Here is a 23246-nt window from a genome sequence, read left to right on the forward strand (position 1 = left end):
CACTGTCCTTTCTGGACTCTCATTCTAATTGGTCTGACCTTTTAAGATCATGAATCAGAATAACCACAACGACATCAAGCCATTGATGAAGACTAGGCGCCCTAAGATCATGACAACAAGTGTTCTCAGTACAGACTGCATAGCAGAGCTTGGAGAGGGATAGGGAAGCTTTAATGGCCTAGGGTAGCTCAGGCTGTCAGAGAAAAGCTTTGAAAAGGGGCATGTTTGAAGCTGAGTTTATAAAGTAATTATCCTGATGGTGAGTATAAATATGTATCAGTGTTCTTTCATATGTACTACAAACAGCATCTGTGCTGTTTCACAAGGTAATTACTGTTAGCTGTGTTTGTGCCTCTCATCCTTTACCTGTTGTTCTGTGCTCTGTGTTGTACTAAGTTTGCATTTAGATGTTTGTTGTGTCTGACGTTTTGTTTCCCTGACCACCGAATCGTTTGTGACCTCTTCTTATTTTTCAGGCATTTAATTCTGCTTTTTGCTATCCTTCCACCCTTTCATTTCAACTCGCCCCCCCCCTCCACACCAACTTCCCCGACTTGTCTTTTTTTCTGTCCTACCCCCTTCCCCCTTTCTCTCTGTCTTTCTTCTCTCTCTGTCTCTCTGTTTTCACACCTTCCGATGCAGATTGAGTCTTTCAAGCTCAACTTCCGCGAGAATGCGCGCTCTCGCACGGACCACGGCGCCGACATCATATCCTGGCCAGCCCTGGGTGACAGCCCTGCCCACCGACCCCCCCACCACCACTCACCCCGCAGCGTCTCGCTCCACGACTCCCTGACGTCCGCCGCCCCCCCCTGCTCCCCATCCCTAGACCCCCACTCCTTCAACCCCCCTCAGGGGGGTTACCAGGGCAATGGGGGCGAGCTCGCTGAACACCACAGGACATGACCCCCCCACCCCCCCCTCCCCCAGCCCTCTCCCATGTCTACTATCACCTCATGCTGTTAGTGTCTTCTGACCCTGTGCTCCTTCCTGGTTCACCCTCATTGGCTGAGTTGGTATTTGGCTGTATATACTGAGCTTCGGGCAGGGCAAGGGTTTTATGATGAAGGGGGGCGAGGGGTTGGTTTCAAGGCTTCCTGGAGTTTCACTATGCTCGCCTGTAACTCTCCGGTTCTACTAGACAACTTTGTGTTTGGGCTCCTTGTGTCGGGAGGGTTTTAGCAGCGGGACCTCTCGGTTCCGGGGATGTTTGTTTGTTTGTTGTTTGGTTATTTTTCCCTGCTGGGTGACATTTGCAGGACCCCGTGTTCTCCCTCCTCAGTCTCTCTCCACGCATCAGTGCTCACAGTGTACTCAACTATGGCATCATCTTCCTCATCTTCATCTTCCTCCCACTCTCCGTCTCGCTCATATTTACTCGCAGAGCAGAACACGTCAGTCTTATTTACAGTTTAGCATCTGGTATATGCAGTATATCCCTCTGGCTGTCGTGATTTGAAACAGACAAAAAAAAGTGAATTGTGAATCCTGTGTCCTGTTCAACACTGACTCATTTAACACTATCATATATTCACACCACATGCCGTATAGAGTTGCTGGTCTAGTCCATTAAGCGTCCTTACATTGTGAGTTTCCAGGCTGATGTGCTTCCCTTCTCTTCTCACACACTGTACTTCTCCCTCTTGTGGAAACCCTGTGTCCTACCTGTTCAGTATGAGAGCACTCACATTCACAATATATAGTCTCTTTTAGCGGTTAGGCTTTTTAAATCTCTTTAAAACTGTGTTTCGTGATGGTGTGTTTGAGTGATAATTGTAATACTGAGCTTTGTCGTTATGTTAGTTTCTGTTCTTTGGACTTTTCTTCTGGCTTGTTTTCTTTTCTTTTCTTTCAGTAGTCTTCAGCTTCAGTTCTGTATTTTATTTCTCTCTTTCTCTCTCTCTCTCTCTCTCTCTCTTTGTCTCTCTCTCAGCTCTTGATTTTCCTCATCTCTTGAAGCAATACGGTGTTTGCCTACAGGATCCATAAATCCTTGCAATTACACGCACACTTTTTCAAACTAGCTAGCTATCCCAGAGTCGACCCAGACTGCGGCGGATCCGTTTCATATCCGAGCAGAATCTGTTCTGTTAGGAAACCCAAGGCTGAGGTAGCATGCCGACAAGACCAGGACACAGGGTCAAGTCATGGAGCAGTAAGCCTGTCGTAAGGCTTCTGATTCAAATGCTGAAACGGTTAGCAGGCTTAATGGCTTATTTTAATGGTTGATGGCTTAGCGTTGGATTGGACTGGTACTCTGGTCTGACATGTTTGAATAGTAAGGCACGTGGAAGTTGCAGTTGGGATGAGGAAGTGTCTGCGTCTGGTGGTCTGAGGGATGTCGGAGAGCTAGTGTTCAGTATGTGCCTCCTTCTCTCTCTCTCCTTACCTGAAATCCCACGAGGAACATGGACCCACATCAACAACACACCGGGTCCTTTCGAGGGAGAGATGAGTAGACGAACAGAATGTTATCCTTCAAAACAGAAAAATACTTAGTCAACCGATGTAGATTTAGTGCTTCAGGAGAGTCGTTCTGAACAGTTTTCTCGTGACTAGCCGTGCTAGCTATCCTGTCACAGGTGTCCTTTTTCAGAGAAGTGTTGTGTTATTTTGGCACGGTTTGTGGACAAATGTTGGAAAAGGACATATTGGTGTTTCATGGGGACTTTGTGAGCAGACTATTAGATGTGGCTTATTCCTCTAGTTACAACTTTTTTTTCTTACAGTTGCCTCTGAATAGCCTTCGTTGTGTGTTGAAAGATATTGTGCTGTTTTCTTTCCCTGTAAGCCTAGACGTACATGCTTCTATACGGTATTTACATTATGACTCGCGTCTGTGGCTTAGGCTCCAGGCTCTTCTGAATGTTGATGGCCGCTCTACTCTGACTGATGGGAAGCTGGTGAGGACTGTGCGAAAGATGAACACAGTTTTGCAGGATTGTGCGCTTCTTAAGTTTCTCTCATAGCCAGGCATAGGACAAGACCCACAAGGAGAACTTTTTTCATATTTGTCTTTATATTTGAAAGTGATATAGAGGAATATCGAGTAACCAGAAACAAGGACAAAAAGAGACGTATTTTAGAAGGAATGTCATGGACTCGTATACACTACCTGATATCCTGACTAAAAACCTGACAGATAGGCTGAGCTGTTTGAAGTACTCTGTTTAGCACCTTAAGGCTTGGCGATGTTATGGACAGTTGTGAGTGAAGGTATCAGATGAGATCCACTTTTACTCTGATGAGATGTTGAAATGCCCCAGACTTGTGATTTGAATGATTTCCAATGCAAGGATAGTCTGTAGAACTGACCTCCGACCGCTTTGAACTATTTATTTGATTTGACAGGGTGCCCTGAAGAACCTTCCTTTGTTTGTTGTTGTAACGAAGACATAGCAATACTAATACAGAAAATTGTGCACAAAAGTGCATTAATGATTGATTGTGCCGAAACAAATATTCCCAAGCTAAATCATTATTTTCTTTATGCATTTTCCTACAAAAAAATTGATTCTGGAATTATTTTATTTGAAACGAGACAGGCCCAGTTCGGTGGATCCTGGAGAGGCCCGCCCAGGGCAGGCCCAGGTTTGCCCCTCAGTCAGGCGTGGCAGGGCAGGGCCGGGGATGGGGTTAGTGTCTGTCTGTGGACTTGCAGCTTCTGGAAGAAAGGGTCTTTCAGTAAACTGCTCTCTGCCTCCCAGTGACTGAGCGCTGGTGATCACGACAGCCTTTTACCGGTGGCTTCTGGCGTCTCTTCTCAGACTCATGTTTTAACATCCACTACAGTTACCACTCACACGCTAACCTCGCCATTAATTATGTTTTAGGCTTGCAGTCCTCCCTCTGTAATCGCTTACATTTGTATATGAATATATATACATTTTACTGTTTATAAACCATTTACCTTGATCAGATACACATGCCATGCAGTGCATAATTAAATATTAGAAATATAAACAAAAGCAATTATATCCTATCAATGAAAAACACATTGACGGTTAAAAAGTAAAGTTTTTGCAATCCAAGTACCCTTTTGATATTTAGGGAGTTTTTTTTGCATTGTCATAGCTAATGTGATACATTAAAAAGGGCTAAGTAAACAAATGTTTTTTAAAACAGAACTTTAAAAAGGCACTAGATTGCCAAAGTTTGTTATGACCTTACAGTATGTTGCTTGTGCTTTGGTTTGATAGTTGAGGGACATGAAAAGTGTGGAGGGTTCAGGAGTAGTTCTTCAGAGCGGTCTGCTGTCCGCTTTGTCTGTAGCGCTTCAGTAAGTTTAATTTGCGAAGGAAAAAACGTCATGCCTACCCTGTCCGCCTGCTCTACAACATTAGTCTTAAAAAATGATCTCCTGAAAAGCACAAACTCCATGCCAACATCTGTGGCATCTATGGGTGTGATAGCATCCTTTTAGATGTCTCAGACGCACACACACACACAAAATCACACGTTTAAGGGAAGAAGAGGAATGGTTAGGACTGACTGACGTGCCCTGGACACCCTGGGCATCCTGTGGAACAGGAAGTAATTGGAGAGGTCAGAGGTCATTGTCTGTGTTACCCGCACAAGGATGATGCTGTCATTGGCCACAAGGCGCTCATCTCAAGCCGGCAGGCATAGTCTTTGATGGACTGGAGAGATGTACTCCCTCCCTCTGCTACCACACCTTTTGTAAGACTAATAGTAGCTGTCTGTTATGAGTCTTGTTCAAGAGCTCCAGATTACTACTGGTTGGAGCCACCCCTAGACCAGCTTATACGGTTAGCGCACACCTAGTGTGCAAGCATACTAATAGAACACATCTATAGAGCATGCGAAAACCAGTGGGATGTTGTTAGATAGACTTGTCATTTGCAGACATTGCCATTTGCAAACCTTTTTTTGTTTGTTCTTGTTATTTTCTGTTTTGTTTTGATTTTTTTTCTTTGATTTTTTTCATTAATTCTGAATTTTATTTTTTTGGTTTGAAAGAAGTGTTTATTGTGGTTAATTGTTAACTAGTGATGTGATTATTAAACAATAAATACAATTTAAAAATGATTAAACACATGGTGATTGTCTCTTTTTTATATACATAACGGCACATGTAAATATCACAGTGAGATTGTGACGGACCAAGCGCCAGGGTCACCATCTATATGTCGGTATGGCCAAAAGCCATAGAGCCAAGAGTCAGAGTGAGGGTTCAAAGTTATATTGGTTTATTAAACTCTAGGAAACCTGCTAAGCCTCTCAATAAGCAGAGGACAACAATCAGCAGTCTCAAGAAAACCTGCTAAGCCTCTAAACAACAGGGATGCAAACAGCGCGCTTTTCGGCGCCTCCCGCTTTTTTCACGTCAGTTTGGGTGACTTGTGTGAATCGTGCAGATCCGAAGAGTTTTTTTAAGGGGGGGGGGGGGGGGGGGGGGGGTCTGATTATAATTTTATCAACAGTAATTCTGGATTGCCTCCACCAAACAAGTAAATAAGAAATAAGCAAATCAGCAGAAATTATTTCCCAAATCCTCGAAAGCTGTTGCAATGGAGATTTAACGTTACTTTCTGTTTGAAGATAAGGTAGCAGATAGTGTTGAAGAATGGGTTACTTGAAATTGGACGACTTTAAATTTATATATGAAATTGAACAACATAAACACCTATACAGATAAAAGAAATCAACAAGGATAGCAAACCCGATTGATAAGCATAGAATGAGAACGGCAGAAATAACTCAATTATAATTACAAAGAGCGAAATTTGCAACTCCACTTGCATCGCAACAAACACCTAAACAATACCTCAACTTTTTGGAAAAGCTCCCGCGAAATCAGGAATTTTAGGCCGCAACTATCACAAAAAAGGACAGCGAAATCCTGGGGGGACTGCATTGTGAAGTGGTGGGCCCATGTCATGGGTTTGGGGAAATATCCAGCTTTCAGCCAGGTTATCAGAGGTGCCCTCTCCATCTTTCATGGGCCACTGGTAGAGTCCTCCTTTAGTCTCATGGGAGATGTGATTGACACTAAAATATCTAACTGACACTAAAAGATCTAACATGAAGATCTCCACCTTTGATGCAGTGCAGACTGTAAAATCTAGGTCTAGGGGCAAGACTGGCATTGGCATGTTTAAAAGAGATGACATCAACATGGGGCTAGTTGATAAAACTCTCTGCCAGAACATGGCTGCAGGGAGAAGGGACAAGACCGACAGAGGGAAGAGGACGGAGGCAAAGCAGAAGAGGCAGGCGGAGTATGGCTGCAGTGCTACATGTGAAAGTGCCGAGAAGGCCAAGACTAGCCTATTGCTCTGGCCAAAGAGAGGCAGACACGTCTCAAACATGTTAAGAAAATGAATGCAGCCAGACAGAAGGCCCTGGATACGTTGCAGGAGGTGGCCAGGAAGAAGAGGAAGAAGATTTTTCAGAATTTAATTTGACTCTATGTGCCTATAGGGGTGGGCCGGGGATGTCGGGGGTTGGTGGCAATGTAAGTATATGGATATTTGCCGCGGGGCGAGGGCTTCAATTACCTCTCTTTTTTGACCATACTTGTGTTTGCATCCCTGAAACAAGCACAGGACAACATTCAGCAGTTTCAAGGTCTACATACACGCACATAACTGAAAAGACTCATTCCCTAGACAGAACAAGTGAACATATATAAGAGGTGGCCAGCACCATTCATAAAAAAGGGCGTACACAAAAATCAAATAATACACAGATCACAAGACCGACCCTGAAACACAAATACGGTATGTGTCATTGTGCTAAACATCAACAAAGAAATAACCATGTAATAAAATCATATTCCCAGGCCTGTAAAAAGTCACCTTATCGAAGTGGTTTGGCCAAGACCATTTCTGTTGTCCCTACAGCGATTATAGGGAATCACCAGGGTTATTAAACTGGGAACAAAATAAACTTCTCCCCGTCTCCGGCGCCACTTCTTTGACTGTCGGGCCGACCAGCTAGCCGAGGACACGAACTCCCAACAAGTTGGTAATCCATTTATCCATCTTTGTGCACGAAGTTTGGCTCAGTCAAATACATGCTTTCAACTTTGTTGAAGTTCGTGCAATCAGGTGTGTGCTTGTTTGGGTGTGTGTGTGTGTGCCTGCATACAAATCCATGTGTGTGTGTGCGCTAGCGGTAGCAAATACGGGACAGGTGTGTCGTTTATGTGCGGTCGCACCATGGCCGTCACAGAGATTAAGGCTGGGAGAATGAACCATATGGTTCCGCATCCATAAGTGAGTGAGAGCGACTAAATCCCAAACAGATATGATATGGGTGTTCTAACAGGCGCCAATCGCCACAGGTTGTCCGGTCAAAACAAATTATGTCAAAGTCCCGATGACAATGTAAGAACTGTATTTATTGACAAACACACACTCTCAAGCCATGAATGCCAAGATGAACATGATGAGGATGCATTATCCGTGTAAAGGATGAACTGTGTATTGAACCGTGATAGAAGATGAACATTGAACCGTGAATATTGAATAGGCTGAACCGTGTTTTCTTTGGAAATGATATAAATAACAAGACAAACAAATATGAACAATTATATACAACAAGAATGAATATATTACATACATGATTAATATTATGGCTATGACATGAATGTGGATCTGTCCCTTTAGCCTACTCTTAATGCCTCTAACTCTCTACTTCAGTGGCACAGCCATGTCTATGAACACCTATCTAATCTACAATTTCAATAATCTAACATTTCAACAATAACCTTCCCAAGAGAACCTTCCCAATCCCAACCCTGTTGAAATGACATCCACACTTGCACATGTCCAGGTGGGTGCTTACAAATCATTAAACATGTAGCCAGAAGGTGGCACTCTAGACAACTAAATTGACATTCTAGCATAGAACTCCAGTGTAGGGTAGACTACAATTAATGCTGTTCTCTTCTTGCTGAATGTTCTCTATGGTAGTGGATTAATGTTATTGTGCAAATAATAAACTTCAGATATTTCCCAGAACTTGTATTCAATCTTAAGGAAATATAAGGACATTAAGCTTCAGTAATAATCTGTATCAATTAAATTACTTAGAGTAAGGAGTTTTGGTTGAAAACTAGCAATCTAACTACTGAAAAGGCATGCAGAAACCTTACAAACACCAACAGCAGCACAGTTGGCACTGATAAAAGGCTTGCCGGCTCATGTAGATATAGTAGGCGATGTGAAAGCTTTTTTTTACATTTTTGCTGAGTGGTCCAACCCGGACCACAGAACTACACAGTGCATTGCCTAGACGGCTATTGAAAGGACAAGTGTGTGTATCTGTCCTTCACAGGACCATATACCATGAAAAATTATTTGTAGGTGAATTTTCAATAACATTTTGGACTAGCATGACATATTTGCAGATACTGAATTCAGACCACAGCATACTTTCAACATGTTTATTCAAATAAAATAAAGCATTAGGTTATTTACATGAAAATGCCAATGCATTTCTGGAATGTGGACCAAGGGAAACCCATCTGTTTCAGGTTCTCAAGTAGTGATAATACACCTGTCCTTAGAGCATACTTAGAGCCTCATTCCTTCCATCCTAATGCAAAGAGACCACAGTGTACTTTCTAGGAAAGTACTTCTTCTTGCGCTCTACAAGCCTAAACTGATTAGTAAAGAGGTCAAAAGGTAAAAGAATAAGGTTAAAGCACACAACACTCCCACCAAGAGAGAAGTAGAAGAAGAGGAGCATCTCCACCACAGTGTGGAACAACAAATATCCTTCATTTGACAGTAAAAGTAGTTTGGCAAGAATCACTCATATAAACATGTGATTAATGTACCTTCAATCCTTCATTAATAAAAGCTCTACATTCTAGAAGACACATCCATATTTGACCACAGAATGGCATGAGAATTGAGAGTCGACTTAGACTGCCCAGGATGCAAGCCGTTTCATATCAGCATCATCCTCCACACGCTTCTTTGAATCTGCAGAGACATAAAAACACAGCCATTAGTCATGAGCAGCGGAGGAAAGTTGTGGCAAGTCTAGTGTCCAGAGTAGTGTCCAGTCTAGTGTTTCCTTTGCACAGCTGTGTGACTTACGAGTGCGATGCCTGGACCTCTCGCTTGGCAACCTGCCCGAGGGCACACTGGGCAGCTTCGCCATGCGCTTGGAGCCCTCCTCCATTTCCAGCTCTGCCAGCTCAGCCAACAGTTCATCCTGTTTACACAAACAAGCAAAAAGCTCATGGGGTTTTACACTAAATTACGTCATACAGAGAAGGAAAAGGTTGTCCTTAAGGGCTAAACAAAGCTCTTAGCTCACTATAGACCAGGGGGTTCATGCACAGTGAACACGTGTAAGGTCAGAAAACCTTACCATTTTAGATGTATAAATGCTTTATTTGTAACTGTCTTGCCTGCCCCCCCCCCCCCCCAAAAAAAACAATAAAAACAGTTGATCTCACACACACACACAAACAACAACACTAATGCCATACCTCATCAAATTCGTCTCCAAAAGGCCGTGAAATGGCATCATTGATCTCCCTAGATAGATCCTGTTGTTCTTGAATGTCATCCATTAGTGTGTCAATCTTATCCATGTCTCTTTAAAGGGGAAGAGTGTGGGGAGATTATTCATTAGTTCCTCAAGGTAACAACCTACTTGCATTACTGACTGTTCTAGACACCAGAGTTTAGCTGTGACCTTTTTTCTGCATTTGGTGAATTTCATGGCCAGGCATCCAGTTTCCACATATATTTAAGTTTGATCAAATGTTGGTTTCTGTGATGAAGTGTTTTTGTTTGTTTGCTCTAACATCAATGTTGATTTAATTTGTATCCAATTGAGGGTCAAGAGTTGCAATCTTTCTAATTCAAGTATATAATGAAGGCTCTTGTAATCCTTGTTTCTTGTAGCCTAATATATGCTTAACATCAGAATTATATTTTAATGTATCTCTCTCTATATATACCTCTATTATTGTTCTATAGTTATGGTGTCCTATTCACTCACATTTTCTGATGGACTTTTTTCATGGCCTTAGCTGCGTAGCCCATGTTCATCAGCACCTCCGTGTTCATGGTGGTGTTCTCCAGGGCCTCCCTTTGGAACTCGATGGTGGAGAGCGTGCCATCGATCTGCGTCAATTGCTGCTCGTAGCGCTTCTTCCTCTTTAGCGCTTGCAGAGCGGCTGGCCAAGGCATACGCAGCAATTAGTGGATTATGTATGTGTTACAGTAACTGACTATTAATGACACACACTAAAGACATATCTTATGTCATTTTAAATCCTCAACAGCAGTTGAGTGCAATGTAGCAAATATATATTGAATACTGCTGTGAAAGCGCACGATTCCCATATTAACACCCCAACAGTGGTTGAGAAGGCGATACAATTTATCACAACAAAAGAGGTCCCATGCGCGTCTTGTCAGAATACTAATGATTTTAGGGGTCCGCTATCTCATTAAACAATTTATACCACAAAACTGCAGTGAGGGAGACGTAGGCCTACTTTCACCATATTTAAACTGCTGGGCCGGTCCCGATTCATCTGATCATATGATTACGTGATTAGCCGCGGATACTCTTCCTGAACCGGATTGACTGGTAATTGCTGTAACTTCAAATCAACAGTCCACACCCACTGGGAGTGACCGTAACGTACAACATACACATGCAACATGCGTTCAGTCGTGGACTAGTAACTAGTAGGCTACTGTCACACGATCAGATTTCCTGATTATAAAGTTGAGAAGTTGTTGTTTAAAGAAGCAGCGCAGGATTTAAGACACATTCTCCACATTTCGCACATATTCAGCGGCCTTAAATCCTCAGCCCTTTCTCCAGGATGCGCGCATAAATACACATCAAGTCTAAACATTCAAGTAGGCTATCTATCCTTCAAGTCGCTCCAGTTGACTACCATAACGCCCAGATAACTCCATGACAGAAAGCCTTTAAAAAAGTATCTTTACTTTTCAAAACAAACTAGTCTAGTTTAAAAAATTGTCGGCAGAATGTGGTAACAGGTGCAGCATAGCCATCACGGTGACCTACCTCGCTTATTTCTGGTGCCATTCTTCTTAGCAATCGCAATTTCCTCGTCGATTTTACGTTCCAAATACTCTTGTTTTTTAGTAAGCATAGCCTCAGTCTCCCGTAATTTGTGAATGGCTTCTCGGGAACTCGGTTCTCCCCTGGATCGATGTTTTGATTTCGAGGAGCTAGATGAGCTAGATTTGGAGCTCGAACCTGTGAACATTTTTGAAATCTTACTCATGTTTGTTCTTGGTTCGTAATTTATTTTAAAACACTTCTGCAGCTTCGACCAAATATGTCGAAGTAAGCTATTACTGTGTTAAAAGTTGCAAATCCCCGGAGACTAAACGTTTCTCACATTCAAAATGTTGAGAACTGCGTACTTCCGGTGGGCAGGTCAGGCACCTGTTCAGGTGTAACACATGACGCCTCCTGAGTTGTCTGGCAGAGATTTTTGACCATAGGCTACAGCTGACTTCACCCCATTAAAATTGTTGGCTGGTGGCCCATGTTACTAGGCATACTTTTATGACTATTATAAAGTGTTCCCTCCCAAGGACCTCCTCACTGCTCGAAAATGTAAGGTCTTGTTTTATTTACATCCTACGCATGTGTTGCTCTTCCATTATGCCCATTAAGCTTGTCAATAACCAATTCCATTGTTCCGCATATTTTGAGAGGGAGGAGGAGTGCGTTAGATTTAAAACTGCTCTGATCAACAGAGTAAACATAGAGTTTCAGGGAGTGGTGTCAGACTGACTAGGCGGTATTGTAATAGACAACGTTACTTGGCAGCAGTCCTTAAAGTCCTTTGACATAAAAAAGTATAATAAATATAGACCTACTTACTTTTCCTCAGTCTGTTGGTTTATGGCAGCTAGCTTCTCAGTTATCCCTGACCTAGTCTTATCCCCACAACTCCCTTAAAAGTAAGGATCTCTGTTTCAATGTTTTATTCCTTCCTAATAACATGGTGCCTTGTTTAAGACTCAATAAAGAGATACAATGCCAGATAAAATCAATGGACAGAATACTGTGTATCAGCATTTCAACAGAAATATAAATGTACAAAAACCTGATATCCTTAAGACATGAATGTTGTTACAGTTGTTACGACCCTGGCGGATCTAGGCCCCGCCCCATGATATTTGCATGCCTGTTCTGTCTCTGTCTCCTCAGCAGGTAATGGGGAGCAGGTGTACAACAGGTGTACCCCATGATTGGATGGCTACAAAAGCCTCCCCTTTATGTTTCGTGCATTAAGCTGGCACGTTACACAGTACAAAGACCGGTTGTGCCATGTAATAATATGGCAACTGTCTCAGAATCATCTGTAGAGGCAGTAAGAGTGGCAGACAGAATGTTCACCAGACAATGTGCCACTGGATAGGTGTGTTATATAAGTATATAAGTATATGTCATTACTGGCTCTAAATCCCCTATCTGATAAACCCAAGGGCGTCAGCAGCATTTTGAGAGTGGGGGGGACATATTTTGGCGGGGGGGTCTGGGGGTTCTCCCCCCGGAAATTTTGAAAGATGTAGATGCAATTTCCCGCATTCTGGTGCATTTACCTAGCCTGACGATGTCATACTCATAATTCTAGTCAGAATATGAGTCTGATATCGCTCCATTGGGCTGTGATTATGGGGCGTGTTTCAACCGAACCAGGAGAAAAAATGCCTCTTCGCTCAATTGGTTACCTACAACCAATCAGAACAACGTAGTATGTGACCAGGGGCAGCTGATACATTACACTTTTACCGGATCCCGTAGGAAGGAAGGCAAAAACATCTTTTCGATTGACAAATGCCTTAATCGCGTTTCTCTGTTCCTCTTTCAAAATGAATGCACTGTCAATGTCTAAATGGACTCGAATCTATACATTTCAGCTCTCCAGCGGCAGCCATGTTTGTTGAAAACGAATTCAACTCGTGTGTTGGTGACGTGGTTGGTTACTTTATTGTTGATCATCTGTCCATCATCGTATAAAGCCCGCCTTAACAATTTGATTGGTACGGCCGATATCGAGCCGCAGATAATTTCTCCTCAATGGAGTAATGCCAGACCGAACTTCCCAACCAAAAAATGTGTGGGCGGGGCTAAGTTCGGTCTGGTATCCAGGCTAGCATTTACCATGTTTTTAGATAGAAAATGATCTCTCTCTTTCATTTCCTCCCCTTAGAGTTGGCATGGTCTGCAATTGCTGACTACTATTATGTTCTGGTAGACTGGGTAAACCCAGCCCGATCTGCAGAGATTGAGTATGGTCTGGTGAAAGCCAGGATAATGTTTTGGTGTAATACACAGAGGACTGACACTGACAACTTTGGCACTTTATTCTCCATTTAATGAGAGCAAAGATTTAAAAGGAGGATTTAAAAAGTCGTTCGAAAACTAGCATGTTAGCTAACGTTAACTCCAGATTAGCTCATGTAACGGTTGTTATGGCAATACAAAAAAACACCAGCATTTTTTTTTGTAGCTACTTGAAAAAAAAACTCCTGGTCATCGCTTTCTGCCCGACACAGACGCCTAGGTCTGAACACGGCCAAAAGCACAACATATTTCAGACCCAGATTAAGAAATCAACAAATGCTGTTCCATGGGTAAATAAAGTATGGTATTGCCTAGTGCTAGTTGTAGGTAAATAGCTTGCTTATCTAGCTGTAACCATAATGTTTGCAGAAGGATCTTTGTGACTTAATGCTATTATAGCCAGAGAATGTCTCATAAGGGTGCTTTGGCCACTAAAGGGAAAACTTGGGCAACTCTGACTTACTTTCCTCTTCCTCGAAAAAAAACCTCCTTATGTCCATCTCGTCTGTGGGAGAGTCTAACAGTCTATGTCTGAAACCAAGTGCTAGCTGCCAGCGAGACGCTTCGATCAAGGAGTATGGGAGTTGAATCTGCGTGCGTAATGTGTAGGAAACCAGGAAAACGCGGAGTGGATTTCTATTGCTATGGGTATTCCCCCTACTGATAAAATGGAACGGATTTGATTGTGAAGCAATGAAAAGAAAGAACGCTGGACTAGTAGACCAGTCATGCACTAATATTTTGATGGCAAATGTGGGGGGGGTCCAAACGAATTTTTTTTAAAGTGAGGGGGACGTGACCCCCCCCCCCCCCCCCAAGTTATATTGTGGCGACGCCCATGGATAAACCTCACTTACAATATGGTTGTATGTGTCATGAAGTAAAGATGATAAATAGGTTGCTGTGCTGTTGAATCTGCTGAATGTTTTCTACACGTGTATCAATTTAGTTTTGACAACTATTCATGTCACATGAATGAATATGACTGATGTCTCAATTTAGAAGAGCAAGCTCTTGATTTATTATGGTCTTGGTAACTACAACAGTGTTGTTGTTTTCCTCCTCCTGTAATAACACATAAAAAAGATATATTGATTGTTATTAAGCCTGCCCAACTTCGTCACCTCCTCAATTTGAAAATGTGAAAGTTTCACGTTCATGTATCATGCATGCTGGTCTGAAACATGTCTGCCAAGCTGTCCTTATCAATCAGAGAGAGGCACTCAGTGGGAATGTCACAGCTCAAACAGGAGGAATTTCCCTGCGGTGACTTGTTTGGTGGTGTGCCGTCCTGAGGCAGTGACCTTGTCTTTGTCTCGGTTCAAATGCTGAACGGCAGGGGACAACTGCTGTGTTCTTTTTCTGTGTTCTGACGGTTGTTCCTTCAAAATATTCCACAAACGATCTCACTGTGCCAGTAATCGCCACACAGAGGCATATTGATACTGATCTGGTTTGTTATTACATTTTCACAAATAGTGTCTATGATGTCTTCAGTTCACAAGATTTTCTACACAGAAACTATGTATAACCAATACTTTTATGAGTGATTTTCTACACAGAAACTATGTATAACCAATACATTTATGAGTGATTTTCTACACAGAAACTTTTATTAGTGAAACTATGTGTAACCAATACTTTTATGATACTTTGAAAGTGTTGAAGTGTTCTTTGCACCCACAGTGTCTTGTTTCCCTCATTTTATTTGACTGTTGACAACTCTGTTCTCATAATGAAGGAGTTAAATTGTCATGATGGGAAGCCAAAACATTTTGCGTTGTCCCCAGGTCAAACCAACTGTCATGGTGACAAATCCTTCGCTTTAGTGTGTCACACTATTATCAGCACTCAACACCCAAGACCCGATGAAGTTCTGGAGACCTGCCTTGACCCAGTGTGCTTACATAGGACTCAACCTGATCGTCAGCAAGCCCTTTACTTAGTCTTAGCACCTGGACATGCTATTCCAGACTCAGCCATTGCCATCCCCAGCTGCTCAGGGCCCTCTTGCTCTCAGTGCGACACCTAGCTCAAGACCCCCAGCCCCCAGGCCCCAGGCCCCACACCTACTGTATAACCACCTTACCACCTTACCTTGTGTCCGCTTCCATGAACTAAACGTTAGAAAGGATTAACCTAACCCTTTTCCATGTTTTTTTCTGCATCACCTGATTGATTATTTAGATGGAAAATACCTGAATAGTATAAAAGTACAGAAAATTAATAATTTCACTTCTGAAATCACAGAATCAAGGCGGAGCGATTAGTACAACCCCTGGCAAGGAGTGTGTGAGAGTGGTATTATGTCATAGCAATTTATCTTCGTCTTAGCAATGCACTCCTATCTCAGTTTGCAGGTTTTTTTATGTCTGCAGACACATTGGGTTTTAAAAGGGGAGTTTGTGCAGGAATTCATGCAGCTCAATGACTGTTATTATTCATTTCCTATTGCCCTTTTTTTAATATGTATATATATATATATATATTCAATATTTATATTTATCTATGAATATTATGAACTTTGTGAATTTTATGAACTTGTGAAACTGTTTATCTCTGCTGTGGGGAGGGAGGGGGGTGGGGGGTTGGGGTACATATGCATAATTGTCTGTGTAATGTTAGAAACCTGTAAAACCTAATAAACAGATAGAAAAAAAAGGGGGGGGGGAGTTTGGAGTCTTAGCAATGCCAATCTGCCAAAACCATAAGATGCCATTCAAATTAGCCAAATTTTCTTCTGCTGCCTAGCCTAGTCTATAGGCTAATTATTGGCAGCTTCGGCATAGTTGAGATATTTATGTCAGTTCCTTTTTATTTTTCCTTTTCATTGTCTCCAGGTGATCTAGAGATTCCTCATAGGTGTTCTTGAGTTTGAAGAGCTCAGTGCTGAGAGATCTGGCCTCTTTCTGGGAGCTCTCCAGCTCAGTCTGGGACTCCTCATACTTCTGCTTCCACTCAGCCAAGACCTGTTAGAGTGAAAACCATAACCCTCTATTTTGAGTCTACATTCAAAATCATAGTCTTCACAAAATGGTGATGGTGCTCTGACAATTCAGCTGTTTCCTTACTTTGTCAAAGTTTATTTGCTTCTTGTCCAGAACAGCAGCAGCAGCATTGGGACTCTCCACATCTACCATGAGATCTTCAATCTCATTCTGCAGTCTATGCTTAGTTTTCTCCAGGGAGGAGCATTTAGCATTAACAGCCTCCACAGCTTCCTCTGCATCTTGCAGGCGCTGAGCCAGCTTTTTCCTGAGTAACAATAGATTGAAAGTGTGCATTATGATGGTACTAGCCATGTTTAGTCTTTGATTTTAAACAGTTCATACACCATCAGGTCAAGGGGCCTTACTTGGCATCTTCCAGCTCCTCAGTCCTCTGGATGGCATCAGTCTCGTACTTGGTTCTCCAAAAATGTATCATAGAAGTAGCCAATAAGTAAATTATTTCAAGAACCGAAATTAATACATTAATATTTACCTTACCGTAATTTCCGGACTATTGAGCGCACCTGAATATAAGCCTCACGCACTGAATTTTTAAAAAATAATTATTTTTAACATAAATAAGCCGCACATGTCTATAAGCCGCAGGTGCCTACCGCAACATTGAAACAAATTAACTTTACACAGGCTAAAATGAATATCAAAACTAATACAATAGTTAGTTTTGCCAGTTAGATAAGTGCACTGTTGCTTTAAGAGCGCACAGTCGCAAGAGTCAATCAGAAGCTAGAACGTTAGATTGAAGACAGACGCTAGTTTGAAACCAGTGAGCTAAAGAACTTGAAGACTGGATTTGTATTGTTGTAAACTTTTATTTTATTTTCTAAAGTGTTTTGAGTTGTGTTCTGTCTACGCTGGTAGACTGTGGTTATTTTGACATTAGTTAAGTTATTGAGAGATACTGAGAAATCGCGTGGAGCTAAGCATCCATGCGGCTGCATCCATGCTAGCATCCTAGCTCCACAAAGCCACCGTAAACACAAAGCCACCGTATACAGTCACAGGTATCATAATCCATAAATTAGCCGCATCGTTGTTTAAGCCGCGAGGTTCAAAGCGTGGGAAAAAAGTAGCGGCTTATAGTCCGGAAAATACGGTACATTATACTGTAACAGTATGTTCATCAGTCATGTAATTCCTGTTATAGTATGTTTTATAAACACCTTGACTTCTTCCTCCAGTTGTCTTTTAAGGTCTTCAACCTGTTGGGTGTAGGAATCTTTCTCCTCTAGTTGTCGGGAAAGCTCCCCTGTTTGATTGAGACATGATAGTTAGTCATGATAGCTTGTCTTGAGAGTGTTAATGTTTAAACATGTTATGTCAGTGTTACTGTAATGTACCTGCATACAAAAGTAATTGATGCCGCGCTGGGCTTCTTCATACATTGTCCTATATTCACTCATCTGATCCTCCAAGGTCCTGCACATTTCACCAAGTTTCCCTGAAAAGATTATTCATGAAAATATAAAAAATTCAAAGACATCTAGACTCTTGATATGTAAACAGTTTTGTTCATGAAAGATTTCATACTTTACCTTTAACCTGCTCCATGTTGGAGACAACATCATCCAGCTCCAGACGAAGTTCACTCTTCTTTAGTGGTTTAAAAATACTCCTCACATCATCAACTTGCTGCTCCAGCTTGGCTTTGGCTTTCGTCAGAGTGTTGAATTTGTCACAGGACTTCTCCAGCAGATCCGAATAGTAATTATTATTTTCAAGCCATATCTTAGGTGTCCTCAGATGAGGAAGGAACACATTATTTACTTACAGGTCTAAATATCACCTGAGGACAGCATGCCACTCACACCAAAGTGGATACGCATGAATTTACCCTAACATGAATAAGGCATACAAATTAAGCACTGCAATAATAGAAGAGTGGAAATTGAGTTGAAAATCATTAGATGGCTTACAAATCGAGAGGAGTTGTCATTTGTAATGATTTTGCCTTTACCAAAAGCCTCCAGAGCTGGGTTGGCCTGGATGACATGATCTTCCAGGGTGCCCTGGGTAAAAATTAGACATCTATCAACTCACTTGTAAGATAATATGAATGCTAGGTCTTTTAGAGGCCCATCAAGTACAAATCATGTGCATAGTGAAATGAGTCTTAATTACCTTTTTCTCCTGAGATGGGTCCTTCTTTCCGTGGGCTGCTGCAATGCTAGCAAAGTACTTGATAACTCTTTTGGTGTTTACAGTCTTTCTGGCACCAGATTCTCCACTGTGGGTAAAAAGTATGTAAAGGCTCATCCCCCCACAAAGTTAACAAGGAACTTGGAAGCAAAAACTGAATTATACTCACGTGATAAGGGCAGTCTGGTTCTCTCTGTGTAGAGAAAGCATGAAATGTTCATATAAAACCAAGCATAGTTTATATTTATGAGTTCATAACACTGATTTTAACAGTGGACCTTTACCTGACAGCATGTACTGGTAGGCATTGTCAGAGATAGAGAAGATGTGAGGAGGAGCTTCAGTCCTCTTCTTGCCTCTGTAAGCAACAACAACTTCCTGGTTGTACACTGGCAGCCACTTGTAGGGATTGACAGTGACACAGAACAACCCAGAGTAGGTCTGTACAAAGAGATAAGATTGATTATGATCAATTTGAACATATCTGACATCAGAGTAGGTCTCCAGAAAGAAACACATGGTCAGCTTGGTCAGTTGTTTTGCTATCACTGTCACACTGTGTACTATGGGACAAATCTTCACTTTTGTAGATCATCGAGGCTGCATAACGCTCTTTAAGGTTAAACACTACAGTAGGTTCATGCAGGAAGGTGAACATCGCCATGTCCTCAATTTTATCGAACTTTTGGGGGTTCTGGGGGTGGACAACTGCCTTTTTTACGGTGACAGTCTGTAAAGAACAATGGACATACTCCCTTTTGTTCATGTAAGCTTTTTATACCATTGTATCAGTTGAAGTTATGATACACTTACAGACATAGAATAGGCATTTGGGCTTTTAATCTTGTGAAATCAGGTGTTTACCTTCCCAAACTCAACGGTGACTTTGTCCCCGTCTCTGCTGACAATGGTTCCCTTCACATATTCAACCTCAGCCACGAAGCATGCCCTCTTAATGTCAAAGGGGCGAGTCTGGGCCTCCAGATGCTCCATATCAGACTCTCAGAAAAGGAGCCATCGGGCCGAACTCTTCCATCAGCGCATCACCCATGGCGAAGACTGAAATTAGATGATATGAACTGATTAATTCATGCACAGGTACTACATGAGACCCTAAGGAGGAGGAACATGATTATAGAAAGATGTAGAGCATTGACTGGTCAGAAGGGGCCAAAACAATCCAATAATATTATGGTTTAATATACTTTAGATATATATATATGATATTTTCAGCATGTAAATCTCCCCTTGTTAGGGGTCAAGCCTCAGATGTTCTGTTTCGCAGATTTGATGTCACTGCTATGAGAGAACAGACAAGACATAGCAATCAGATCACACACATGCAGTAGTGCTCTCAGCTACACTTGAATCAAAAACTAAAGTCCTTGCACAGACTGCAAACTGAACAGATGCACTACTCTTTCTCAAACACCCCTCAAGTTGACCTATTGTACACATTCTATTCCCCCACGGAAAGAGTGACACATTTACATCATCATTTCCTGCCAAAAGGTAGACCACAGTTTAGGTCTCATAAAAGCAATAGGCTTATCCAGACAGGAGGGAGCAAACGTATGCAAGTACAGAGGGTGAGAACAGCACAGTATCATCAACACCTGAGCTTGGAATCCCTAATTAGGAGTTTGCTATTGTGAGATGGCACTCTGAGCCTTCACACTGTGTGAGAAGGTGAATTTCCTCCCTTCTCACTGGAGCAAGAAAAGGGCTTTTGGCCCTTTAAGACACTGACTCCCCCACTGTAATGGTTGGTTCCGTGATCCCCACGTTAATGGTGGGGTCCAATTTAGCCTAAGTGGCTGCCCTATTTTAACAGGTGCCTCCTTGGCATGAAGGAAGGACTGGCTGAGAGAGACATTGCAGAGAGGCAGTAAAGAGCACCAAAGAGGACTTGAGGCACTAAGGCACTAAGGTAAAACACTCTCCTGATGTGAGGAGAAGTGTTTTGGGTGTAGATGTGTGGACACCGTTTGCCTTGTTTTGTGTGCCTGGTTCTGTGTGCCTTGTCTTTGTGCCTTGTCTGTATGCCTTGTCTGTATGCCTTGTCTTTGTGCCTTGTCTTTGGGCCTTGTGTGTGTATGTATGTATTTGCTAGGTGGCCAGTATATGTACTTAGCTTAAGGTTAGTCTCTGTGCCTAGGTTTGGGGCCTGGCTTGGGCCTAAGTAGGACAAGCAGGTATCCAGGGTGCAGAGTACTGAAGTGCCTGTGAGTACGGCCGGTATGTTTGGTTTGTTTGTTTTATTTCATTTCATGGGCCCATGTGTTGGGGTGCTATAGAACCCTTGTTAATAAATATATATATTTTTATACGGAAACACCACCATCTCCTGCACTCTTCTTCCTCACTACACCACCAAGTCCAGTCGCCACATCCCAAATAACATGGGGGACCGATCGGTCTTTCACACACTGTTTTACCATTCTCCCTGGACATGTAAAAAATGGCAACCTGCTGCTCCATGTGCAGTGAATCTTTTTTGTATACCACCCATGCTGTCTCCATTCAGCAGACTTTTCAGTGCATGAAACATATTGCATTCTTTTGGAATGGAAGCCTGTCAGTATGGTCCATATGTACTGTTTTTTTTTTATTTGATGCCTTTGTAGTTTGATAAAATAGAAATGTATCTTGATCTCTTTTCTGTTTTAGATAGATTTTTAGATGTTTGTTCACTGTTTGTCTTCACTCCCTTATAAAAATATTGTCATTATGCAGTCAATGTCAATGGATGCTTAAATAAAATGATTGATTTATTTGTTTTTGCAAACCTTTATTTATGGCCAGAGATGATTATCACTTAATAATAACAAAAGAAACACTACATCTCATGGTCCAACTGGTCCAATAGACAACCACAGCTGTGTTCTTTTGAATTTTCACCCTATTGTTCCTGGAGTCACGTCCCTTAACATCATCTCGCTGGCACTGCATTGTTTCCTTGAGTACAAAGATAATCCTGTGAAATTTGTCTCTGGTTCCTCCATCAACAGCAGAGCCTTTGAGGTACTTATCATTGTACCTTTCCACCCCTATGAGTTTGTACAGTAGCTGCTCTCTGGACTCAGAGCTCCAAATGCACACACAGCTGCTGCTACTGTGTGTTATTCAAACGTTACTGAAACACATATGACAATATTGTTTAATTAATTTAACTCACGTGTCTAATCCATACTTAATTTTAAAAGGAGGTGAGGATTTTTACCATTTTTAACTGGTTTGCATGGCAGCAAGACTCTAAATAGTGCCCTAAATAGTGACTCACATACAGTAGGTGCTTAGTGCTTACAGATCTACAGATGCGTTGTGTCTACTCTATGTCAAGAATATCTTATCACAAATATCAGATCACAGATAACTGAAACTAATGTGAATACATTGTCCATACAGGAAAATCATCTTGCATACTACTGAAAACATTTAGTCTACTAGATATCTGACTGCTGACCTGTCTAATTACATAAACACTTGTTCAGCTGTTTGCACCAAGAAGTCAAGGAGGTGTTGAGCCATAGGCGTCTGGGTCTTGTTCCGCTAAGTAACTTGACTTGGGGTCAAGAAAGCTGTCAAGGCATGTTTACACACCAAGGAAAGCTTGAAGCCACCCACAATGTGACCTCGGGAAGAGGGACAGAGAAGTGTTAATCCTGTGGAAATGTATCAAGTTTTGACTGCTGAAGGCAAGTGACGTGTGTTTATATAGGGTGCATAAGTTCCATTTTTATTTATGATCATAGTTTTATTGCCAACATGTGAAATAATTTATACATACCCCAGTATTTACAGAAATGGAATAGCATGGACTGTAATTAAAGATAAATGTTTTAGAAATAATATGGATCATTTAAGGCCAACAATTAAATATAACTGCTTACAATGAGAAAGAAAAATGACAAACACCTTTAAAAACACAAACTTTCCTTGATCAAAAGGGGACACCTGCCTGGCTGGCCTGATTCATTGAAGTCAGTTTAACATACAGATAAGTGAGTCACACTTAATCAGACAGATAAGAGAGTCACATTTATAACAGACAAAATATACACGTCGATCAAATTATATGTTTCAAATAGGACTGCACGTTTTTATACAAATGTAAAAGTGTGGGTTGTAATCATGAAGATAAGCATTTCAGAAATGATATGGAACATTTAAGGCCAGCATTCAAATATAACTTTTCACAATGGCTAAATGAAAATGGCAAGCATAGACATATATCCTTGTGCTCCAAATGACTGTAAACAAGAGAGCACTATGTGCGTGTGTACAACAAATGTGAATATGCACTCTCGCCATGGCAAGGACTTCAGCGGCAGGGCAGAGCATGTGATATTTCTGTAACACAATAAAGCAATAATAGCTCCTTCATCAGTCTCATATCGAGACTTGGGCTGTCCACAGGCAAGACCTGTCTTTGTCTGTCTTTTCTTATCTGTTCTGTTCTGTTGAGCAGGAGTAGACTTGTTTTGCAGAGTGGGGTCATCCTTAATCAGTCTGGCTTGTTCCGACGGCTCCTGGAGGAGATACAATAGTGTACTTTTTCCAGACGTTATTTGTACAGAAAATACAGAGGGGTCTGCGTGTCTGCGTATGAGGTCGACCATATATAAGGCTTTAGTCTAGTCCCGCTCTCCGGCGCTGTTAAGTAAAGTTTATTCTTAGTTATCCCCCGTTTATCTTTTGAGTGTGGTAGCTTTTGGACTTTGATCTTTTGTGCATTCTAGTCTCAACCAAGTATAACTT

General features: G+C 41.8%; 2 protein-coding genes and 1 pseudogene across 9 annotated transcripts in view; 1 reads left to right on the forward strand and 2 right to left on the reverse strand.

Annotated features, from left to right (window-relative positions):
- The window catches only part of LOC105890071 (microtubule-associated protein 4), a 99773-nt gene extending 94719 nt beyond the window's left edge, over positions 1–5054 (forward strand). For 7 of the 8 annotated variants that reach the window (XM_042710302.1, XM_042710306.1, XM_042710304.1 and 4 more), the window contains one exon: positions 477–5054. In XM_042710302.1, coding sequence (XP_042566236.1) covers positions 477–484 — 8 coding nt within the window. In that variant the 3' untranslated portion in view covers positions 485–5054. The remainder of the gene's footprint in view (positions 1–476) is intronic. The other variant, XM_042710303.1, reaches the window with a different exon arrangement.
- Positions 5055–8399: 3345 nt separating this feature from the next.
- chmp4c (charged multivesicular body protein 4C) lies at positions 8400–11388 on the reverse strand. The gene is made up of 5 exons (XM_012816181.3): positions 11038–11388; positions 9991–10168; positions 9473–9581; positions 9075–9192; positions 8400–8957 (listed from the first exon to the last, which is right to left on the reverse strand). Exons 1-5 carry the CDS (start codon positions 11258–11260, stop codon positions 8896–8898), a joined length of 690 nt encoding a protein of 229 aa, XP_012671635.1. The 5' UTR covers positions 11261–11388; the 3' UTR covers positions 8400–8895.
- A 6482-nt stretch (positions 11389–17870) lies between these two features.
- Positions 17871–19805, reverse strand: LOC122133665 (annotated as a pseudogene).
- Positions 19806–23246: the final 3441 nt, after the last annotated feature.

This window comes from Clupea harengus, chromosome 17 (genome assembly GCF_900700415.2).
Source record: "Clupea harengus chromosome 17, Ch_v2.0.2, whole genome shotgun sequence".
Lineage (NCBI taxonomy): Eukaryota > Metazoa > Chordata > Actinopteri > Clupeiformes > Clupeidae > Clupea > Clupea harengus.